Source organism: Pseudopipra pipra, chromosome 14, assembly GCF_036250125.1.
Source record: "Pseudopipra pipra isolate bDixPip1 chromosome 14, bDixPip1.hap1, whole genome shotgun sequence".
NCBI classification, from domain to species: domain Eukaryota; kingdom Metazoa; phylum Chordata; class Aves; order Passeriformes; family Pipridae; genus Pseudopipra; species Pseudopipra pipra.
Window position 1 is genome coordinate 1,895,643 of NC_087562.1, and position 19,472 is coordinate 1,915,114.

Genomic DNA, 19,472 nt, shown 5'->3' on the forward strand with positions numbered 1-19,472 from the left:
CGGTGCCCACAGCCGCTGCTTGCTGTCCTTTGTGCAATAAACCGCTTTCCGTGCTGCTGCCGTGGGTGCTGCCCTCGGCGCTGCGGGTTCCTGTGCTGTGGTTCCCCGGTTCTGCGTGGCTCCGGAGCTGCCTCCTCCTGCCCTTTTACTCTACCTGGGGTCTTTCTCCCGCCCGTTCCCTGTACAATAAAAGCACCGTGGAGCACAGCCCTGTCTGTCGCCCTCTCCTTGCCGCGGGTCCCCGCGCGGCTCAGCCGCAGGGACGGGCTGCCCGAAGGGGGAGCCCCTGGGTGATGCTCCCCGGGATGCGGGGCCGGACTACAACCCCCGGCGTGCAGCGGGCAGGGCGGAGCCGCCGCCGCGCTGCCGCCGCCGAGCCCGGCCGGGGCTGGGACCGGCACCGGGGCCGAGCGGAGCGGGGCCGCTCCCACCGCCCGGTGAGTGGGGCCGGGCTGCGGGGCTGCGGGGGTGGAGGGACACGCGGGGAGCCCGGCGACCCGCTGGGGCAGCGCCGCGTCCCCCGGGGCATCCCCTGCGAGCGGGGGGTGGCCGTCACCGGCTCCGGGCCTTGCTTTTCGGGGCGGGGGGCGCCGCCGGGGCTGTCGAGTCACCCTCGGAGAAACGCCTGCTCTCGGGGTCTGCGGCTGTCAGAGTACGGCGGCGTTGCCTGGGGGGAAAGGACCCTTCAGTATCCTCCCCCGGCCCTGAGAGAGAAGCATCGACCCCCTGCAGCATCCTCGGCCGGGTGGGAGCTGCAGCCCACGCGGACCCACCGGCCCGGCCCCTCCACGTTCCTGCCCACAGGGGAGAGGGCAGCCCTTCCTCACCTTTCCCAGAAATCTTTGAAGAGGATTCATAGCAAAAGCACACGGTTTAAATAGCCCAGAAGCAAAGGGTGGGCTGGGCAGGAGGAGTCTCTGTAGATGTCGTCTACAGAAAAAAAAAAAAAGATTTCCCTTGAAAAGAGATTTCCCGTGGCCGTGTAGGTCCCTGCAAAGCCCTGACAGGTTGTGAGGGTTGATTTCCTCCAGCTTGGAGGCACTGGGATGAGATCTGGGCTGTCCCACCCCCAAAAGCTGTGATGCTGGAAACACCAGATCTTCAGGTCCAAAAGCTTCTGAGACATGTGCCAGTGTTCACCCTGGGCGTGCACTGGAAGGGGCCAGTCCTGCTTTTCCTGGTGACATGGTGTTCCTGCTGCACATGTGGGTCATTCCCGTTGAGCTCAGCCTTGCCCTTTACCCAGGATCACGTGCACAGTGGCTCTTGCAGAGCTTGCAGGAATTGGGGTTGGGAATCAGGAAGCCGTGACGCTGGGTCTCGTGCCCACAGAAAGGCGAGTCCTGCTGTGAGGCTGCAGCTCCCCAGCCCCGGAGGTGGGGCTCAGCCCCCCATCCGGCAGCAGCAGTGTCCTCTCCCTGGATCTGGGGCACGAGAGGTGAGTTCTCCTGCTGTGTCTCTACTGGTGTGAGGACACCTGCGTGCTGTTACCCCCCCAAAATGAGACCCAGGGAGCTTGTTTTCCCTGTGCCTCCATCTGATGCCCAGGTTGTCCCTTGTTAAGGTAATTTAACTAACACTTAACCGTGTCCTTCTTCATCCCCTTCTAGGAGCAGGGAAGTGCCTGACCCCCGTGTTGCTGCATCCCAGCCTGCCTGTTTGCTGCCCTCCCTGCCTGATGGAGCCAGTGCTGGCAGAGAACCCTCCTCGAAGCGACGGGCTGAGCCTGGTGCAGGACCACTAGTGGGACGTGGACAGTGGCGTGTGGCACCCCAGGAAGGACGATGGCTCAGGGCGCCGGGAGCATCAACAGCGACTACAAGGACTGGGAGTGGAGCGACGATGCTGGGGAACGGGCCAGGCTCCTGCAGAGCCCCAGTGTGGAGACAGTGCCCAAGAGCGCGGAGAGCCAAGGGAACGGTCTGGGGGCCACGTCGGCTCTGGGGGCTGTCTTCATTGTGGTCAACGCCGCCCTCGGTGCTGGGCTGCTCAACTTCCCTGCTGCCTTCAGCATGGCCGGCGGCGTGGCTGCCGGTGTCACCCTGCAGATGGTGAGAGGGTGGGGAAGGGAAAGTCCCCTAAAGTCCCCGTCCCATCCTGGGAGGGTGCACGGGAGGGACATGTGGAGCTCCAGAAAGGGCTCAGGGAGGACCAAGCTGCTGGAAAGAAGCTCTGTTGGGTGAGGCACACCAGAGATGCTCAGTGTGCCCAGGGGTGGCTGCCCAGGGTGGCTTTGGGGACCATGTCATGTTGTTGCCTCAGTGTCCCCTCCCTGTTTCTTCCCCACCCTAGTGCATGTTGATCTTCATCATCGGAGGTCTGGTCATTCTGGCATACTGCTCTCAGGCCAGCAACGAGCGGACCTACCAGGAGGTTGTGTGGGCTGTCTGTGGGAAGGTGCCTGGTGTGCTGTGCGAGGTGGCCATCGCCGTCTACACCTTCGGCACCTGCATCGCCTTCCTCATCATCATCGGAGACCAGGAGGACAAGAGTAAGTGTGTCCCACAGAGCAACCGGTTGCTGTCCCTTCAGCTGGAAGGGACAACCTGATTGCCCTGGCTGTTCCCACAGTCATTGCTGCTCTGGTGAAGGAGCCCGAGGAAGCTGGGAGCATCCGCTGGTACACAGACCGCAAGTTCACCATCAGCATCACCGCCTTCCTCCTCATCCTGCCCCTCTCCATCCCCAAGGAGATCGGCTTCCAAAAATATGCCAGGTCGGTAGGGAGAGTCCTCCAGGGCTGGGAGTCAGGGTAGGCCAGCCAGAACCCACCCAAGCACACAGAGTGGGGAGGCAGAGCACTGATGGTCTCCTGTCCCCTCTCGCAGCTCCCTCAGCGTGATCGGCACCTGGTACGTCACGGCCGTCATTATCATCAAGTACATCTGGCCTGACAAGGAGCTGGTGCCTGTGGAGATCCCCACCAGGTGAGAGGCAGTGACACAATGCTGATGGTGCCATCTCAGCACTGCAGAGCCTGGCAGGGGGGTGGGAGCGAGGGCTGCAAAGGGCTACAAATCTTTCGTGAGTCTCATCCCCGGACCTGGGGATGCTGCATGTTGCTGCCTTAAGCTCCCAAGTGGCTGCACCTCTCCATGTTTCAGAGGAGCAGGTGATGAGGAAGAGGAAGAGGACGTCTTGAAGGTCCCCACGGCTCCATTGCAGGTTTTGAGGAGCATTGATTGACTTTTAGCTCTGATACATCTGGGCCCTGAGTTCCCTGTGCAGTGCTTGTGCTCACCCAGCAACAGGGGCTGTGTTTACTTTGGGATAATTTTGGCATTTCCTTGGCCAGCACAGCCTCTGTGGCTTGTTCCCTCCCTCACAGTGTGGGCATGTTTCTGGAGCCAGTGCAGGCAATGGAAATTTTTGGGCAGAGCAAAGGTTAGACCAGTTTTCTGCGCCGCCCAATTAGATCCTTATTTTTTACTGATACTTTTACTTTTGTATGCTCAGGTTGGGCTAGTTCTGTCTCAGTGAAAGGCCCTGGTTTTCAGGGAGTGCCAGGCACTCCACGCAGTGGTATCATGCTGGGTGGGGGGATGCAATAACAGCAGACACTGAGCACTCCCAGCTCATCCTCCCCTGGGCACTGGTTGGGGGGCACAGGGGGCCCTGGTCTGACTGGTGGGTGTTTCTCTCCCACCAGCCCCTCCACCTGGACAGCTGTCTTCAATGCCATGCCCACCATCTGCTTTGGGTTCCAGGTAAGGCCACGAGCCCAGCACTCCCCTTCCATGCCATTGCTGCTTGGGTTGGGGACCAGCATGATCCAGGGATGCTCCCCTGGGTAATTGGCTAAAATCCTCCCCATGTGCTCACTGCACAGCTTTGGGAGGGGGCTGAAGCCTTTTTAACATCTCACCACCTCTGGATGGAGGCGGATCCATTTTCCCCCAGCTGGGAAGTCCAGGGAAGCCTGTCACCCCACTTTTTCTTCCCCAGTGACAAACCTGGGGGGATCAGGATATCACAACAAGCCTGGGATATCTCCAGTGGGATGCTGCATGGCTCAGCCCATCGTGTATCCCTGTATGTCTCTGTGTCCTGGCAGTGCCACATGAGCAGCGTGCCCGTGTTTAACAGCATGAAGCAGCCGGAGGTGAAGACCTGGGGGGCAGTGGTGACAGTAGCCATGGTGATCGCTCTCTTTGTCTACACAGGCACTGGTGAGTGAGGGGGTGGTACCACATGGGTGTGGCACAGTCCTTGGAGAGGCTGTGAACTTCTGGAGGGCGGGGACCCTCTGGTCAGCAAGAGTGGAAAGGGAGGGGAGTCCATCCAACCCCCTCTGCAGTGTGCCCTGTGCCATATCTATCCAAGTCTGGTCCTTCAAACACAAGTGCAGGAGACTTTTCCCTGTCCACTGCTGACTGCTCCCTTCCTGGCAGGTGTCTGTGGCTTCTTAACCTTTGGAGCTGGGGTGGACCAGGATGTGTTGATGTCCTACCCCTCCAATGACATCCCTGTTGCCCTGGCCCGGGCCTTCATCATCCTCTGCGTGCTGACATCCTACCCCATCCTGCACTTCTGTGGCCGGTGAGCACTGGGAGAAGGCAGGGGCTGGTGTGGGCAGGAGGGGCAGCACAGGGAAGCCCCCCTGCCCTGGGTCTGTGCCCACAGGGCTGTCTTGGAGGGTCTCTGGCTCCGCTACACCGGGGTGACGGTGGAAGAGGACGTGGTTCGGGAGCGGAGGAGGCGCCTGCTTCAGACCATCAGCTGGTTCCTCCTGACCCTCCTCCTGGCTCTCTTCATCCCTGACATCGGCAAAGTCATCTCTGTCATTGGGGGCTTGGCCGCCTGCTTCATCTTTGTCTTCCCAGGTAGGGCATCCTGGGATGCTCAGGGGCTGGCAGAGGTCTCTTAGCCTTGTGTCTTGAAGAGGGAGGGAACAGGATGGTGCCTGGAATCAGGAGGTTTTTAGAGAAGGACAAAAATGTGGCAGGAGGTTGGTTGGCAGCCCAACTATTTTGCTTGGACTCTGCTCTGTAACAGGGAGTGTGGCTCCCTGGCTTGTGGGATGTCTGCTTGGTCCCCAGGGCACAGTCCTCATCTGGGTCTAATTTGCCTCCCCTGCCTTTCAGGGCTCTGTCTGATTCAAGCCAAGCTCTCCGAGATCCAAGAAACCAGGGCAATCAGGTAACTGAAATGTGCTTTCCCTCTCCCCCATTCCCCTGTGGGTATTGGGGTGAAGGTCCCCTGTAAAATGTGCCCTGTCCTCCTGCATCCACAGCTGGTGGGCCCAGGTCAGCTACGGGGTGTTCATGGTCACCCTCGGAGCCTTCATCTTCGGACAGACCACTGCCAACGCCATCTTCCTGGATCTCACTGCCTGACTTCTCCAGGCTGGACTGCACTGCTGCTGCTGAGGGGATGCAGATTCCCCCTAGGACCAAAGGGAAGTGGGAAGAAAACACGTGGGCGTGTTGGGAAGATCCAAGAGGAGCGTTGTAACTTGGGGCTTGGCCGAACAAGCCCTGTGGTGGTTCGTATCTCATTGTCTTAAGGCTCCAGGCAGTCAGGTTTCTCTCAGCCCTGGCTCCCTGGTGAAGCCAGAGCAACACTACAAGGGGACCTGTAGTCCAGGGCAAGCCCTTTCTGTCCCTCAGGGTGGACATCACTCTGTCAGGCATCACTAAGGGGTCGTGGTTAGGGTCTGTGAAGCCGAGCTGCTCTCATCCGTGTATCCCCGTGCTGCTGGAGCTCCTCTCCACAGCTCAAACTCCTTCTTCTCCCAGCTTTGGAGGGAGAAAGTGTTTTGCATAAAGGGAACTAGTAATCATGTTTACCAGACAGGGTAACACCCCTGTAGTCATCTTCTGTGTCAGTGTTTGGTTTGAACTCTGCTTTCCTGTGGCTCAGCTCACTGGTCTCCTGCCCCTCTGCCTGGGCTGCAACTTCCTGTTACAAAGGGGGACTGTTGCCTCCAGCCTGATTTTTTTTTGGGGGGGGGGGTGGGATCAGGATGACCCTGGGGTAGGGATGCACCAGTGCAGTGTTCTCCCTGCCAGAGGTTGATCACTCAGTAGAGAAGTTGCAATGACTGCATCGAGCTACTGAAGGCACTACACTAGAGCAAAGCTCTTCTCCGGATTTCCAATCCTGTTCTTCCAGGTGTCCAGGGAACGGGACTGGGCCAGGTGTAGGTTTTAAGGGATGCTTTGGAGATAAAGCAGTCAGTATTAATCTGTTTTATATTGTCCCCTGTGGCTGGTGTTGCTCTGGGCTGTCCCTCTGCTGCCTGTCTGGATGATCATTTCATTCCTGCTTTTGCTGGGTTAAGGAGCTCCCCCAGCTGCACATTTGGCTGGGGGAGTTAAACCTCAACAGCAAACGGCTCTGGTTATGTCTCTGAGTTTCTTTTGACCTTGTTTGGCTACTAAACCCCTGGGAGAGGGAGGAATTCACGTGTCCCTATTGCTGCAGCTGTGAGGAGGGTCCAGCCATCCTTGTGCAAAACCTTGCCCTTCCTCTCCAGCATCTTTCTGGAAACAGCCCAGGCTGTCATGGTGGGAACTCCAGTGAGCCATGGCATGTGCTCCTGTACTTCTCACCATGGCTCTCTCCCTCTGCAACCAGAGGCTGCAGACAGGACGACAGCACTTGGGTTCTTCCCCACGTGGAAACTTTTGGGTTTTCCTTATTAACACTCTCTGTGTGTAAATGGGGATCTCCCCATCTCTGCTCAGGATAGGACAGGGAGATCCAGATGGAGAAGGAGGAAGAAAAGCCCCAAGCACAGCAGGAATGTTTGAGGAATGCTGTGAGGGAACAGGTCCCTCCTTCCAAGGGACCTCCAGCCCCGTGCCCTCAACTTTTGACAAAGCCAGGCTCCAGCAAAACCCCCACTGTTATGGCACCAGCTGCCTCCCAAGCCCCTTCCACCAGCAGGTGCTGGGGCTTGGGGGACCCTTTGGCATAAAGAAGATGTCCACTCCTCCTGGATGTGGGGAGCACAAAGCCACCTCCCACGGTGCACAGCAGAGGTGCCGGAGGCTCAGCAGGTGCCAACACCAAAATGCCCTCCAGTGCCTGTCCCCCACCAAGATGGGGAGAGGTTTGGTACCCACTGGGTCTTGTGGCCTTGGCTTTTCCAAAGGTGTGCTGGGCACGAGGAGGTCCCACGGCCGGAGTGGAGGAGGACATGGTGTCCCACGTCTTTGGTTGTCACCCACGGCTGAGGGCAGGGCAGGTCCGGAGGTGCTGTGGCTGTTCCTGTTTGCCTTACTGCTCCCCTGACTGTTTACAAACACCGGCCTTTTAACGTGTGTTTTATACGTGCAGAAAGCAGAGGGGCTTGGACTCAATAAAAGTGACATTGTGGTGCGTGCGCCGGGCCAGCACGAGGTGGTTTCTGTGGGAGAGGGATGCTGCCGGGCGGGATTCGGGGACAGAGCCGTGTCCTGAAACGCCATCCCAGCTCTCTGAGCTTTGGGATGGATGGCGTGGGGCTGGTGGTCCCACTGCCTTCCTCAGACCCTCACTCTCGGGGTGTCCTCGCACCCAGGGCCGGGGGAGGCCCTGTGGGCACCCTAGGGCTGACAGGCCAGTGTGGGGTGGCTGAGACGGGCGGGAAGGCGCTGAGGGGACATTCCTCTCCGGGACTGAGTCGTGATGGTGCAAACGGAGGGAGAATTTCGGCAGAGGGGCCAAAAGGCCCCCGGAGCGGCTCGGGCGCTGTGAGAGACCCGCCGCCGCCATGTCGCGGTGGGGCGGGGGGAGCAGCGCCGGGTCCGTACCACAGCAGCGAGAGGGGGGGAGCCGCTCCCGGGGCTGTACCACCGCCCGGGAGTGGGGGTGAGGCGCCCCCCGCGCCGTAACTCCGCGCGCCCTTTGGCACTGCCGCCACTTCCCCTTCCCGCCCCGCCTTCACGCGCTCATTGGGCGGCCCCGCCAGCGCGGGTTGACCGCGGGCGCGCACGCGCGAGGCGAGAGGGGCCAACCCCCTCCCCTGTAGCGGAGCGCTGATTGGCCAAGAGCAGAGGAAGGACCCGCGGGCGCTCCCGGCCAATGGCGCGCGGCGCTGGCCCCGCGCGGGGGGCGGTGGAACGGCTGATTGGCCGCTTCCCGCGCGGCCTCACGCTCCGATTGGGCAAGCCCCGCGCCGCGGGGGCGGGGCAGCGCGGCGCTCGCTCCGCCCTCCCGGCCCCCCCCCTCCCCGCGTGCCCGCCCCCGCCCTCCCCGCGAGAGGACGGGGGAGGGGAAAGGCCGCGGCGCGAGCGCGCGACCCCGTCCGCCATTTTGTATCGGAACGGCGGCGGCGCGAGAGCAGCGCGCGAGCGGCCCCGGCCCGGCCCTCACGACACCGCCCAGGTGCGAGCGGAGCCCGCCCGGCCCCGGCGCCCCGCGGGCGGGGTGCGGGGGCGTGAGGTGGAGGGGGGGAGCACTGGAGGGGGTGCTCGGGGGCGGCGGGGAGGGCGGTGTGGCCGCGGCGGGGCCGAGGGCCCGGCCCGGGGTGCGCGGGGTCAGCGGGGCCGGCTGAGGCGCCCACCCGGCCCGGGCCGCCCTGCGGGGCCCGCGGCCCTCCCCGCCCCGCCGCCCGGTCCTGCGGCCGCCGCGGAACGACGGCGGGAGCGGCCGAGAGGGAAGCCCGCGGGTGCGCCCGGCCCGCGGCGCTCGGGGCAGGGGGAGGCGGTGGCGTGGCGAGGTGGCGGGGAAGCCGCCGGCTCTCGGGCCGTTCTCATCTCTCCCCCTTGGCTCGTGTGACGCCGGCAGTGACAGGTGGAGTTCGGAGCGCTCCGAGCCGGGCCGGGCCCGGCGGCCTCGGTAGGAGAGCGGCGTTGTTGTGACTTGCCCGCAGAAAGCACGGAAAAAGTGAGCGGTAGTAAATAATCCGGTGACATAACCTCCCTGCGGACCACACGGAAGAAATCCGTCTCACCGCCGTCCTCCAGTTAAGAATACGCTGCCCAGTGAAGTGGACTTGCTTAATTCGAAACTAGAAATAGCAACAGTTGGGTGTTTTGACAGATGCTGTATCGGTACAATGCCTCCTTTGCAGTAGTTCTGTAACTTGGATTAGTACTATTTGCTCCTTAAACAAGAGGTTTAGCGAGTAGCCATAGTTTAATTTCAGCATGTCATGAGCAATTTGGACTGTATTTACAACAGAAGTGAGATAGTACTAAAACCACAACCCCTTGATGTTGATATATCACGGGCTCAGACTGTCTCTGGTTCCCACTTGTTGCAATAAAGCATGGCATCTGCTCTCAGGAACTTTTTTTTTTTTAAGCAGGTAACAACAGGTGTGACCCTGACAAATCATTCTTAGTGCACACAGCTGAAGTACTTCCTGTTTCTAAGGAAACTACTTTGGCATTGGCTGAAATTATAGGTAGGGTGAGTCCAGGTGGGGTGACTCTTCTAAACAGGAAGCAAACTGAGTTGCTAATAGGCTTGCTTGTCTTTTCTAGGCTTGTTGCCTTGATTTTTTTCTGCCCTTTTGCTTTCAAGTTCCCTGTTAACTGTTGATGCTGTTGGCTTGGTGTCTCCAAACCACTCATAGCCAGCTTGCTGTCTACCTGTCTCTCCTCTTTGGAGATATTTAATTCATTTTAATTGATGCTGAAGTGGCTGCTGTTGGTGTTGAGCTGAGTAAGTGGGGGAGAAACTGTGTAAGCATAACTTAGGAATAGAGGACAGTGATATTTTGTGACCCCTTGATGGGACATCACTAAATCACGTTGAGAATTCTTATCTTATTTTAGCCAGATTTATCTTTTTTTTTTTTCCTATAAACATCCCTGTTGTATGAATACTGCAGTTCTTTGACTTTTAAAATAGCATTTAACTGTTTCCAAACACTTTTTGGATGGTAAAACAGTACAAAGCCTTTGAGAACAGGTCCCTCCTTTCCTTTCCTCCAGCAGAAACTTTATGCTGCAATGTTTGAAGAAGTGGGAAGTGAGAGTTTCTTGGGTTGTTTTTTTTTTTTTTTAAAAAACAGTCCAGGTTGAGATGTGAGATGCCTGAAGCAGCCATGTCATGCTTGGTGCATGTGTGGTGTATTTGAGGTAGGTTCCAAACCTGAAACTCAGCTGGCCTGAGTGTATGGGAACAATATTGGTGCTTAGCTCAGCCACACCATTGTGACTTGCAGTTGACTGGAATTGTGTGCAGCTTTCCAGTACATAGCATGTTAAGGTGGCTTTTCTGTGTGTAAACACCTGCATTTGAACTGGTCAAACTAATTGGGAACTTATTTTACTGCTAATGTGCCTTACACTGCAAGGTTTTTCTCTCAGAAGATTTCAAAATGGTAGATGTCCTGAAATCTAAAGTACAGTATAATTCAAACCCTTCTTTCTCCCTTGGATTGCTTCCCATGTGGGGCTCTGGAGAGGTGTGCTGCTCTTCCATGTGGTCTGTTTGTGTGTGGGTTTGAAAAGAGAGTAAGAGACAGTTCTGAAGAGCAGGTTTAGCAGTGCTCCCTTGAGCATGTTTTAAGTGATGTTTTTTGACAGGAGTTTAGAACCTAATCAGTGAACACGTTGGTGTTTGTGTCACTTGAGCTGTTTTATCCTCCACATGCAGCATGTGTGGCCTAAAATCGTTACAGCTCTTGAAACACAGCAGGAATAGTTAATTCTGCAAAATACTGAAAAAAATTCCAAAGTTCAGCTTCAAGTATTTTGAAATTACTTTCTTTGTAAGGCTGTTCCTGAGTTTATGGAAGACTTCAGGTTTGTCGAGTTCAGCATCAAGGCTTAGTTACTCCTGGTGATTTCTGGTTAATAGGGAGTGTCTTTGTCACACCTGATGGCTGGTTTCATATTGGCCTTCTGTTTTGTGCTTCTTGAATTCATGCCTAAAATTTTATCACATTTGTGTTTTAATAGCCCAGCAGAACTCTGCTGTTGAAAAGAATCTACTTAAATGCCAAATTTTTTGCTGATGGCCCGTTGTTTTCCTTAGAGTGTGTTCAGGCTGTGTAATGCTGTAGATTTTGGTAAATATTTTCTAACTCTGTGATGCACAATATAAAGTGGTAATATGGTGAGAGCTCCTGAGTCCTGTGTCTGGTATCTTAATCCATTACTGTAATATAGGATCTGTGACTGAAAGTAGGTAATTTTGACAGTGAATCTAAATTTTTTTTGATAAAATCCCTGTGGCTGAAGCCTGCCTTGTCTGAATCTGGCAGGTTTGTCCCATGGACTGAAAGCTTCCTGAATGGTTGAGGCCAGTGTAGGGAGATTCATTCCCACAAAGGATATATGCATCTAAAAATAAAGGCTGCTCCACATAGCATTCATAGCTTTCTTAATCAGTGCTCTAGTAATTGAATTTTAGCCTTGCACTGAATGACCAGAGAGGTACCTGTGCAGTTCTTCTTCCCGGGCAGGATTCCCTTGGTTACTCGGATTTTGTGTACTCTTAAGTTGTGCTGTTTGAACCCCTGAAATGCTGTTGGTGTGTTGCTTGTGGGAGCTGTCAGGGTTTGCCGTGTGTCGGGATACACTCCGTGCAATCCATATGTTTAGAACATAAGTGAGAAGCTGTTTCCTCAGCCATTGTGTTCTGTCCTTGAGTCGCCGTGTTTGCTCAGGCTCCTGTTCTGCTTCCTTGAAAGGGAAAATCCCATTTTGCCTCCAGCTTGGGTTCTCCAGTAGCACTGCCAGATCTCGCAGTTGGAAAGTGGCAGAGCTTCTTGTGCTTCCATGCAATCAGAGCATGCTGAGAGGGAGTCCCTGCTTTTTGGGGAGACAACAGAGATGCTAATAGGAGGGCGGGACAGTCAGTGTCCCTGCTCTGCAGGGTAGCAGGGAGGATCAGATAATGGATTGAGCCCAACTCGAGAATTCCAGTACCAAAAAGCTTGATTTTTAGGTGGAGTAGGTGTGAATTGCTGTGCTATTTGTATTGGTCTGAGCAAACTCTTGAAATTCTGTTACTGCCTTAAAAAAAAGTCAAGTTAAAGTTTCGCTTTGTGTCCCGTTCTTGAGTCCTGCTTCAAACATCCCGTGAGTTTTTTCAGGCTGGTTGCTGAAATCTGGTGCTCTGATGGGACTGAATTCCCCTCACTGCCTGCCTGGCTTTGGTAGGTGCAATTACTGTGCCAAGGTCTGTCTGCTTGCATTTTAACAAATGTTTCACAGAAGCTTCATACTGGTCATGTATGTTAAACCTTGCCAGTAAGATTGTCTTGGAAAGTGTGTACTTGCCATGCCCAGTGACGTTTTCTGGATTATTCCAAAAGATGAATTTTAGGGTTATTAAAAATAAAAATTAAAAAAATCGGATACTGTGCTACTGAGAAATGTTTTTAAACTTTTGTGTCAGTCCTCTCTTCTGCAAAGGTGTTTCACGGTCAGTGGCCTTTTAAAGTGTGTGTGAAGGTAATGAATTCTAGCTTGTCAGATGTACTAAAAAGAAATGGAAGTTTTGTGTAGTTCTTCTCAGTGCAGTTTTAGACATGCCCTGAAATTCTTTCAGAGCCCAACTGCCTTGTGATTGAAGAATGCTTTCAATATTACTGCTTCAAAATTTGTTCTTCGTGAGATGTGAGTTTTATTGCAGAAGAATGATCTTGCATCACTTCTTGGGGTAGGCAGGGTTTTACTGTGGCATAATGAAAGTCTGGAAGTCGGTTCATTTGGCTTTCCTTACAAATAGTTTACACATACATTTATTTAATATAATAAACCTCGAGAGAGCAGAATGATCTTCATTGTCTCTGATAGGGTTTGTTGCTCCTGATGCTTTGAAATGTAGGCAGATGTCAAATAAAGTTCTAAGTGTGAAGGATGAAATATAAAGGGAGATGAGGAGAAGGGTTCTGACTGTATCCAGCTGCCTGTGGCCGCTCCGTGGGGTCTCCCAGGAGGAGGGGTGGCCCCCTGAGCTGCTGCAGGAGTTGCTCCCTGCACTGGTTTGCCCTCGGCGTTCCTCGTGCCAAGGGAACACATCACCCGGGCGATCCATCTCCATGATGAGGCAGAAATCGTGTACTGGTGGTTTTGGCCAGAGAGCCAAGACAGCAAGGCAGTAGTTTTTATTCTGAAAAAGGGATCATCAGACTCTTGGCATGAAGCCCAGTGACCTTTGTGTTTCGATCAAGTAGAGCTTCCAAGCAGCTACTTTCCAGCTCGATTCTACCTCTGATAATGTACAGTGCTGCTTCGTGGAGCAGCTTAGGGCTTCCTTTGAGATTCCTCAGGCTGTTGGATATGCAGGACTTGCTTTGGGATGCAGTTTTGTCACATTGGCAATCTGTAATTTAACAGATGAGATGTCAAGTGCCAAGTTTTGTGTTGTCATAGAAATTTATTAAGCTGGCAAGCTCTGCTGTTGTAGCTCACTGGAAAGCTGTTTCAGTATAAGCCAAATGTTAGGGTTAGTTTATTGCAGTTCTTTGTGTGTTGCTCATTCACAATTGCTTGTTTTGGTGTGCAGGGTTGAGGCAATACTGCTTGGATGGTACTGAGGCAAAATATTGAGGAGACGGTAAAAGCACGTTTTTTATATAAACTTGCGATCGATGCTTTGAACGACTCTGACCTCTGATTGTTGCTGTGTGGTAACTAATTCATTATTCATCTCATTTTCTTCTTTCTCACAGTGCTGAAAGGGTAGTCATTCTTCTCACTGAGCTGTTTGCTGGCTCTTTCAGACTGGCAAAATGCAGAAACAAATAAATGTGGTCGGGTAGTGTGCAAACAACTAAGCTTGTGTTGTGAAAACTTGATAGTACTTCTTTTTCCTTGTGGGCATAGTTATGTGAGGTTGCTGCAGAAGTTTAATGTGATACTGTTTTTTTTTTTTTCCAGGTGCCATGTTTCAGAACAGACGAAGACAACTGAGAAAGAAGAGCTGAAGAAAGTAACACAGAAACAAATACAGGCTAATTGGGGGAAAAAAAATTGACCTGTCTCTGAGGTGACTAAAGGGGAATAATGGTGATTTTGCGCCGGGCTCGGCCGCCTGCTTCCGCCCCAACCAGCAATGAATCTTGACTCGCTCTCGCTGGCCTTGTCTCAAATCAGCTACCTGGTGGACAATTTAACCAAGAAAAACTACCGAGCCAGCCAGCAGGAAATACAGCATGTAAGTAAAGTGAGGCGGTGCTACAAAATAAATTTTGGAAAGAGAACTGGAGTGTTGAACGGAGTTTCTCTTCTCGTTGGAACTGTGCTCTGCGGTGCTCTCGTGTGTCACTGGGACTGTTTTCTGTGGTGTTGGGAATCCCAGTGCGTGGCTGACACTCCTGTTGGTTCATCTGTCATGGAATACAGCAGCTCAGAGCCCAGACCGGTGTTAACTTTGTAGATGAATATCAGGATTAACTGCTGCTCCTGGGGCAAAGCTTTCCTAACTCCTCTAGGTTAAATCTTTCAAGTTTCGCACATTCTGCAGAACACTGAGGGGAAGGAAAACATACACATTTTGAGATGTTGCACTGAAAGCATGAATATGTGGTAATTTACATCTGAATGCTTACCTCAGGTGGAAGTGTTTTGTCCCTCATTCAGTGAAGCATGGCTTGTTGTGAAGCCAGGCTGATTGTCTTGGCCCTGGGTTTTCAGAAGGCAGGCAGAGTAACTGTATGTTGAGACCCAAATATCTGTGATCTGTGCAAGAATTCTGGTTTAGCTGACCTTTTTAAAAATAGCTCTGACTAGCAGGGTGGACTGAAAAGCATTATCCACAGAGGAGTGCTTAGGAGGAAGTGAATGTTACTGAGCCAGTTTTAGAAACTGGTTTAGTTCAGTTCCCAGCAGACAGCTGGGCCACTTAAATGTTTTTTTTCCTCCAGCAGTTTGATCCTGCAGCGATTTGAATCAGATCAGAAGGCCAGAGGGCTTAGGCAGTGTGAGTTTCTGATAACAGCTGTTATCTATAAAAGTGTATTCATTGCTTATCTCGAGGTGAGAGGAGCTCACTGCTTTAAATGTGGGGCATGGAGATGGAATAGATTTCCTGTAACTTCTGTAACTTTCCCATGTTTTTGCAAGTTCAGTAGTCCACTGTCTTATCTGTGATCACTGCTGTGCTTTTGAACAGATGGTTTTTGCAGGTGTGACTGAACCATGACTTGCAGATCTGTGAGGTGAACACTTGTGTGAAGGATAATAAACATTCCTTTGATTTGGGAGATGTGGTTGATCTGCCATTCAGTTGGAGTCTTAAACGGGCAGATTGTCCCTCACCCCTCACACCAGGCCTGTTTCACTCCCTGTGGTGAGAGACTGGAACCTGGTGTGTGGAAATGGCTGGTTTGTGTGGGTTGGGTTGTAAGACAGATCTAGGATTTCAAGACTGAATTTCTAAAATCATCTTAATCCATTGTCTTTTTTTTCCTTTTCTCCTGGTATTGCTTTACCTCTGTGGTTGCTAGTACAGTTTCTCCTTAGATAGTTGAAGAGATTATAAATGCTCTAAGTCTGTCTCATGGTACACTGCTTGGTGTAAGTTTTGAGCATGATTCACACAATTTTACAAAGCTTCCATCTAAGCATGTACAGATGTGGAAATCCATACTTGGTCACTTGTGACAATAACAATTCCAAAATGACACTTGCATTTAAATACATCACTCAAGCTTAACAGTGGCAAAGCTTGAGCAACTAATTTCTTTGTAGATGTGCTGTCAGCAGTCATTTAACAGAGGTGATGCTTTAATTCTGCTCTAAAAAAATATATGTTGAAGAGAACCTTTTATGCATTTGTCAGACACAAATTCTAAAGAATGGCTTCCTCTGAAGTGAGTTTTTGTGGTCTCCTTTTTTTTAAAGGAGTGGAAAGGAGGGCCTGGTCGGAGAGCAGGGAAGGGCTTTGCAGACAGGTTCATCTAGGAAAGCAAAACTTGCTGAATCTAGAAAGACACAGTTATTTTTTTGATCTAATCATGCATTTGCCTAAACAAAATCCAACTAGTTCCTGTGTGATAATTCCAAATGCAAGTGCCTCAAACTTTATCCTGAGTCACAGACTGGTTGAGGTTGTAAGGGACCTGTGGAGGTCACCTGGTCCAACCTCCTACTCAAACAGTCACTTGGAGAGGGTTGCCCAGGAATATGGATGGACACTCCACAGTCTCCCTGGGGAGCCTGTGCCAGTGCTTGGACACCCTTGTGGTAAAAAATGAGTCTTTAGATCTTATTTTATGACTGGATACACTGTCTTGTAGATGTATATCCATAACTCTGGGCTGACATACCACAGACATGTGTATTGTAGCCTCTGGTCAAGAGGCAGAGCTAGATCTGGCTTGGAAGTTCCTTTGCAGTGGAACAAAACTTGGCAGCCACTGGAATAAGCAGGCTGTGAGGGAAAGGAAAGCACAGTGTCTTAGGTAACAGTAGAAAAATGGAGATGGAAACAATCAAACATCAGAGCCTGAAGCAGCCCTGTTTGTCTCTTTGCACAGAGGAACTACCAGCGAACAAGGGCACTCAGGATGGGGTGAGGCAGTGGGCTGGGTGCAGGCAGGCAGGCCACAGGCACAGCTGCAGGTTTGTGCTGGCACATGTGGAGTGTGTCCTGCAGCTAGAAAGGAGGAAATAATGAGAAAAATGTTGCCAGTAGATGAAAATTGGGTTTGTCATTAACTTCTACTCTTTGGACAGAAGAGGCGAGCTACTATTGGGTATGTGACTTCAAATTTCTGCCAGTATGGATTCTATTAAAAACAAGTAGTGCTGTGTTCTTAGATGGGGTTTAAAGAAAAGAATAAGCTCTGAAACAATCTGGAGCTGCTTCAGACAACAGGCTGATGAGCTGGTCTGTAGCCAAGAGTTAAGGCAAATGGTAGGGGGTGCTAACAGTAATGTGATATTTAGTTAAGATTTAGTAATGAATGATGGTGTTGAAAATTAACAGATGTAGATCACCTGTTTTTGACAGGTATTGGATACAACTGAATGAGCTCTAATGACTGGGGAAGACTTGGTTAAAGGTCTCAGCTGCAGGTGTCCAGCATGTGGCCTTCGATTTTAAAGCTTGCTAATGAGCAAGTTTGAGATGAACTTTTTTCTTTAGATGGCAGAAAAAGCTTCCCTTGTGCTTTAAAGGACCCTGGAGTAATGGCAGTCAAGTCAGTCCCAGCCAGGAAACAACGTACAAGCTGCCTGCAAGCTCAGTGAAGATCCTGTCTGATGGCTTGTCTCCTGGATAAGTTCCTGCTACACAGGCATAGCACAGGGGTGCACACTGTCCCAGGGCTGTGCTCTGGGGGAGTTAGGCACTGCAGCTGTGGGCAAAAGTGGGGAAATGAGACCATGGCACTGGGTTCTGGGCTGCTTTGGTGTCAGAGAAGCTTGAAACCATCCTCTGGGTGACTCAAAAACCCTTTTTACTTCGTTTTTTAAAAATACTACCCCTGAAATGCATGGCTCTGTGTCAGTGACTTGTGTCTGGGTTCTTTATCTCTTCATTTATACTTTGATTATGCCGGTAGGGTTAATGACTTGGCTTTTAGGTTACTCATTAAAAAGGAACATTCTCAGCAGTTTTGTTGAAACTGTAGATGACTTAACCACTGGAAGTATCCATGGTACCAGCCCCAGATCTTGCTCTGTAATCCCTGTTTGCTACCCAGCTGGTTTTTTTGATACTTTTTTGCAGATTGTGAACAGGCACGGTCCCGAGGCAGACAGGCATTTACTACGCTGTCTATTCTCGCACGTGGATTTCAGTGGCGATGGTAAAAGCAGTGGCAAAGATTTTCATCAGGTACAGTTTGCACTGAGGCATCTGTTTATTAGTTTTGGTTGTTAAAAATCTGCAGTAGGATTTGATCCATGTTAAGCAGAAAGGCAGGTTAGAAGCAGTAGCTTCAAACAAACTTCTGATCCGAGGCCTTTCAACTGCAAGCACCTTTCACCAGTATTAAGTCAGAAGACAACAAGTTATTGATATCTGACTCTTGCAATCTCTTGATCTGGAAAAAAAAACCACATAGCATCAGTACAGTTGCTCTTTCTACCACATGAAGTGCTCTGTTGTGAAAGCCTTTCTGTGTCTTTTAAAACTTTGTCCAAATCCACTGACAGTTCTCCTGGTGACTGTGTCTATTGGCAGGAGTGTTTTCATCCTTAAAAACTTTTACCACAGACTTTTTTTTAGCAGAAAAACACGAATCCAATACTCTTAGATTCTGTTGAACGTGGGAGGATGATTACAAAAAAATGAAACACTGCACATGTGATGGAGAATGTTTTATCACTTTTGTCTTAAAAGCAAAACAAACCTGAAGGAAGCTTGAATGAAAAGAAACTAGTTAATGTTAGTGAGAATTTGGGCACTTACACGTATCTTGTCATTGTTTGCTTTTACTACATGAGGTGGACAGTAGTTTTGTTTTGTTGTCCTGTTACAAAACTGTGAGTCTTCAATTTATCTTGTTCTTTTCAGACTCAATTTCTGATCCAGGAGTGTGCGTCGCTGATTACAAAACCCAACTTCATCTCGACGCTGTCCTACGCCATTGACAATCCCTTGCACTATCAGAAGGTTTGTATGCTCCAAGGGGATCCCACTGTCAGCAGCTGCACTGAATTGGTCTGTAGGAAACCAGCTGGTTTTCCCTTGTGTTCCCTTGTTGTACTAAAAATCTTCAAAAATTGAGCTTGCCCAATTGGTGTGGGCTTTTTGTTAAACTGAGCAAGTTAGTCACTCAGAATGACTGCAAAGTAATTTTAAAGCTTTATCTAATATCGGTATTTTATGTCTTGTTTGTGGCACCAGAACAAAAATAAATCATCAGTGCTCCTGTTTCTTTCTGTATGAAAGCCATGATAGTGGTTTGATAATGAAAGAGTGGGGTATATGGAAGAAGCTTTTAGTTTAGTTGGAAAGATGTTTGTTTAGCCATATAAGCTTTGTGTAAACCTACAGCAGAATAGTTACTAATATTCCAAGCTTGCCAATGGACTCTAGATAGCCTGGCACATTGCAAATGAGACTAACCCCCTAACAACTTCCATTTAACTCTTCTTACCTGTTTCAGAGTCTAAAGCCTTCACCCCATTTATTTGCCCAATTGAGTAAAGTCATCAAATTAAGTAAAGTTCAAGAGGTAGGTGAACACTTATTTCAAAGATATTTTAATGTATTTTTTTTACTAAGCATGTTAGAAAGGATGATGCCCCTTACTACGATGTTTATTCCTGTTTGTAGGTGATTTTTGGTCTCGCTTTACTGAACTCTTTCAGCTCAGATCTACGAGGTTTTGGTAAGTGAAGCTTCTGAAGTGCTGCAGCAGGGCCACCCTTTTCTTTCTCAGCACTGGGCTTTCTAGATGGGTAGATATGTGCCTGCCTGGCCTGAGCTTGTAGTTAGTGGTGGGCAATAGCTGACACAGTCATATTGTATGAAGGTGAAGGTCCCTTTCATAAATGACTTGCTAGATAATGAATCAGCATAAGGTACTGCCATAGTTGTCCATTAATATTTGAGTTTTGGAGTATTTAAATCTGAACTGTTGAGGCAAACACAAATTAAGAGAATGGTACCCACGAATCTTCATA

General features: G+C 51.1%; 2 protein-coding genes across 13 annotated transcripts in view; both read left to right on the forward strand.

The window, feature by feature from the left end:
• The first annotated feature begins 348 nt into the window (after window positions 1-348).
• Window positions 349-6,195, forward strand: SLC38A7 (solute carrier family 38 member 7). 2 transcript variants are annotated; one of them, XM_064670718.1, is made up of 11 exons: window positions 349-437; window positions 1,611-2,051; window positions 2,293-2,491; window positions 2,572-2,716; window positions 2,829-2,927; window positions 3,650-3,707; window positions 4,055-4,169; window positions 4,392-4,539; window positions 4,624-4,823; window positions 5,085-5,139; window positions 5,234-6,195. In XM_064670718.1, the coding sequence occupies exons 2-11, from the start codon at window positions 1,785-1,787 to the stop codon at window positions 5,334-5,336; spliced, it is 1,389 nt and encodes a 462-aa protein (XP_064526788.1). In that variant the 5' UTR covers window positions 349-437; window positions 1,611-1,784; the 3' UTR covers window positions 5,337-6,195. The 2 variants fall into 2 exon arrangements, with proteins under 2 accessions (XP_064526788.1, XP_064526789.1); XM_064670719.1 differs by lacking the exon at window positions 349-437 and adding an exon at window positions 1,278-1,438.
• Window positions 6,196-8,183: 1,988 nt separating this feature from the next.
• The window catches only part of CNOT1 (CCR4-NOT transcription complex subunit 1), a 54,833-nt gene continuing 43,544 nt past the window's right edge, over window positions 8,184-19,472 (forward strand). For 9 of the 11 annotated variants that reach the window (XM_064670721.1, XM_064670726.1, XM_064670722.1 and 6 more), the window contains exons 1-5: window positions 13,773-14,049; window positions 17,569-17,676; window positions 18,358-18,456; window positions 18,953-19,021; window positions 19,123-19,177. In XM_064670721.1, the coding sequence (XP_064526791.1) occupies window positions 13,948-14,049; window positions 17,569-17,676; window positions 18,358-18,456; window positions 18,953-19,021; window positions 19,123-19,177 (433 nt within the window). In that variant the 5' untranslated portion in view covers window positions 13,773-13,947. Of the gene's footprint in view, window positions 8,314-13,772; window positions 14,050-17,568; window positions 17,677-18,357; window positions 18,457-18,952; window positions 19,022-19,122; window positions 19,178-19,472 lie in introns of those variants that run through there. The other 2 variants (XM_064670727.1, XM_064670730.1) reach the window with 1 other exon arrangement.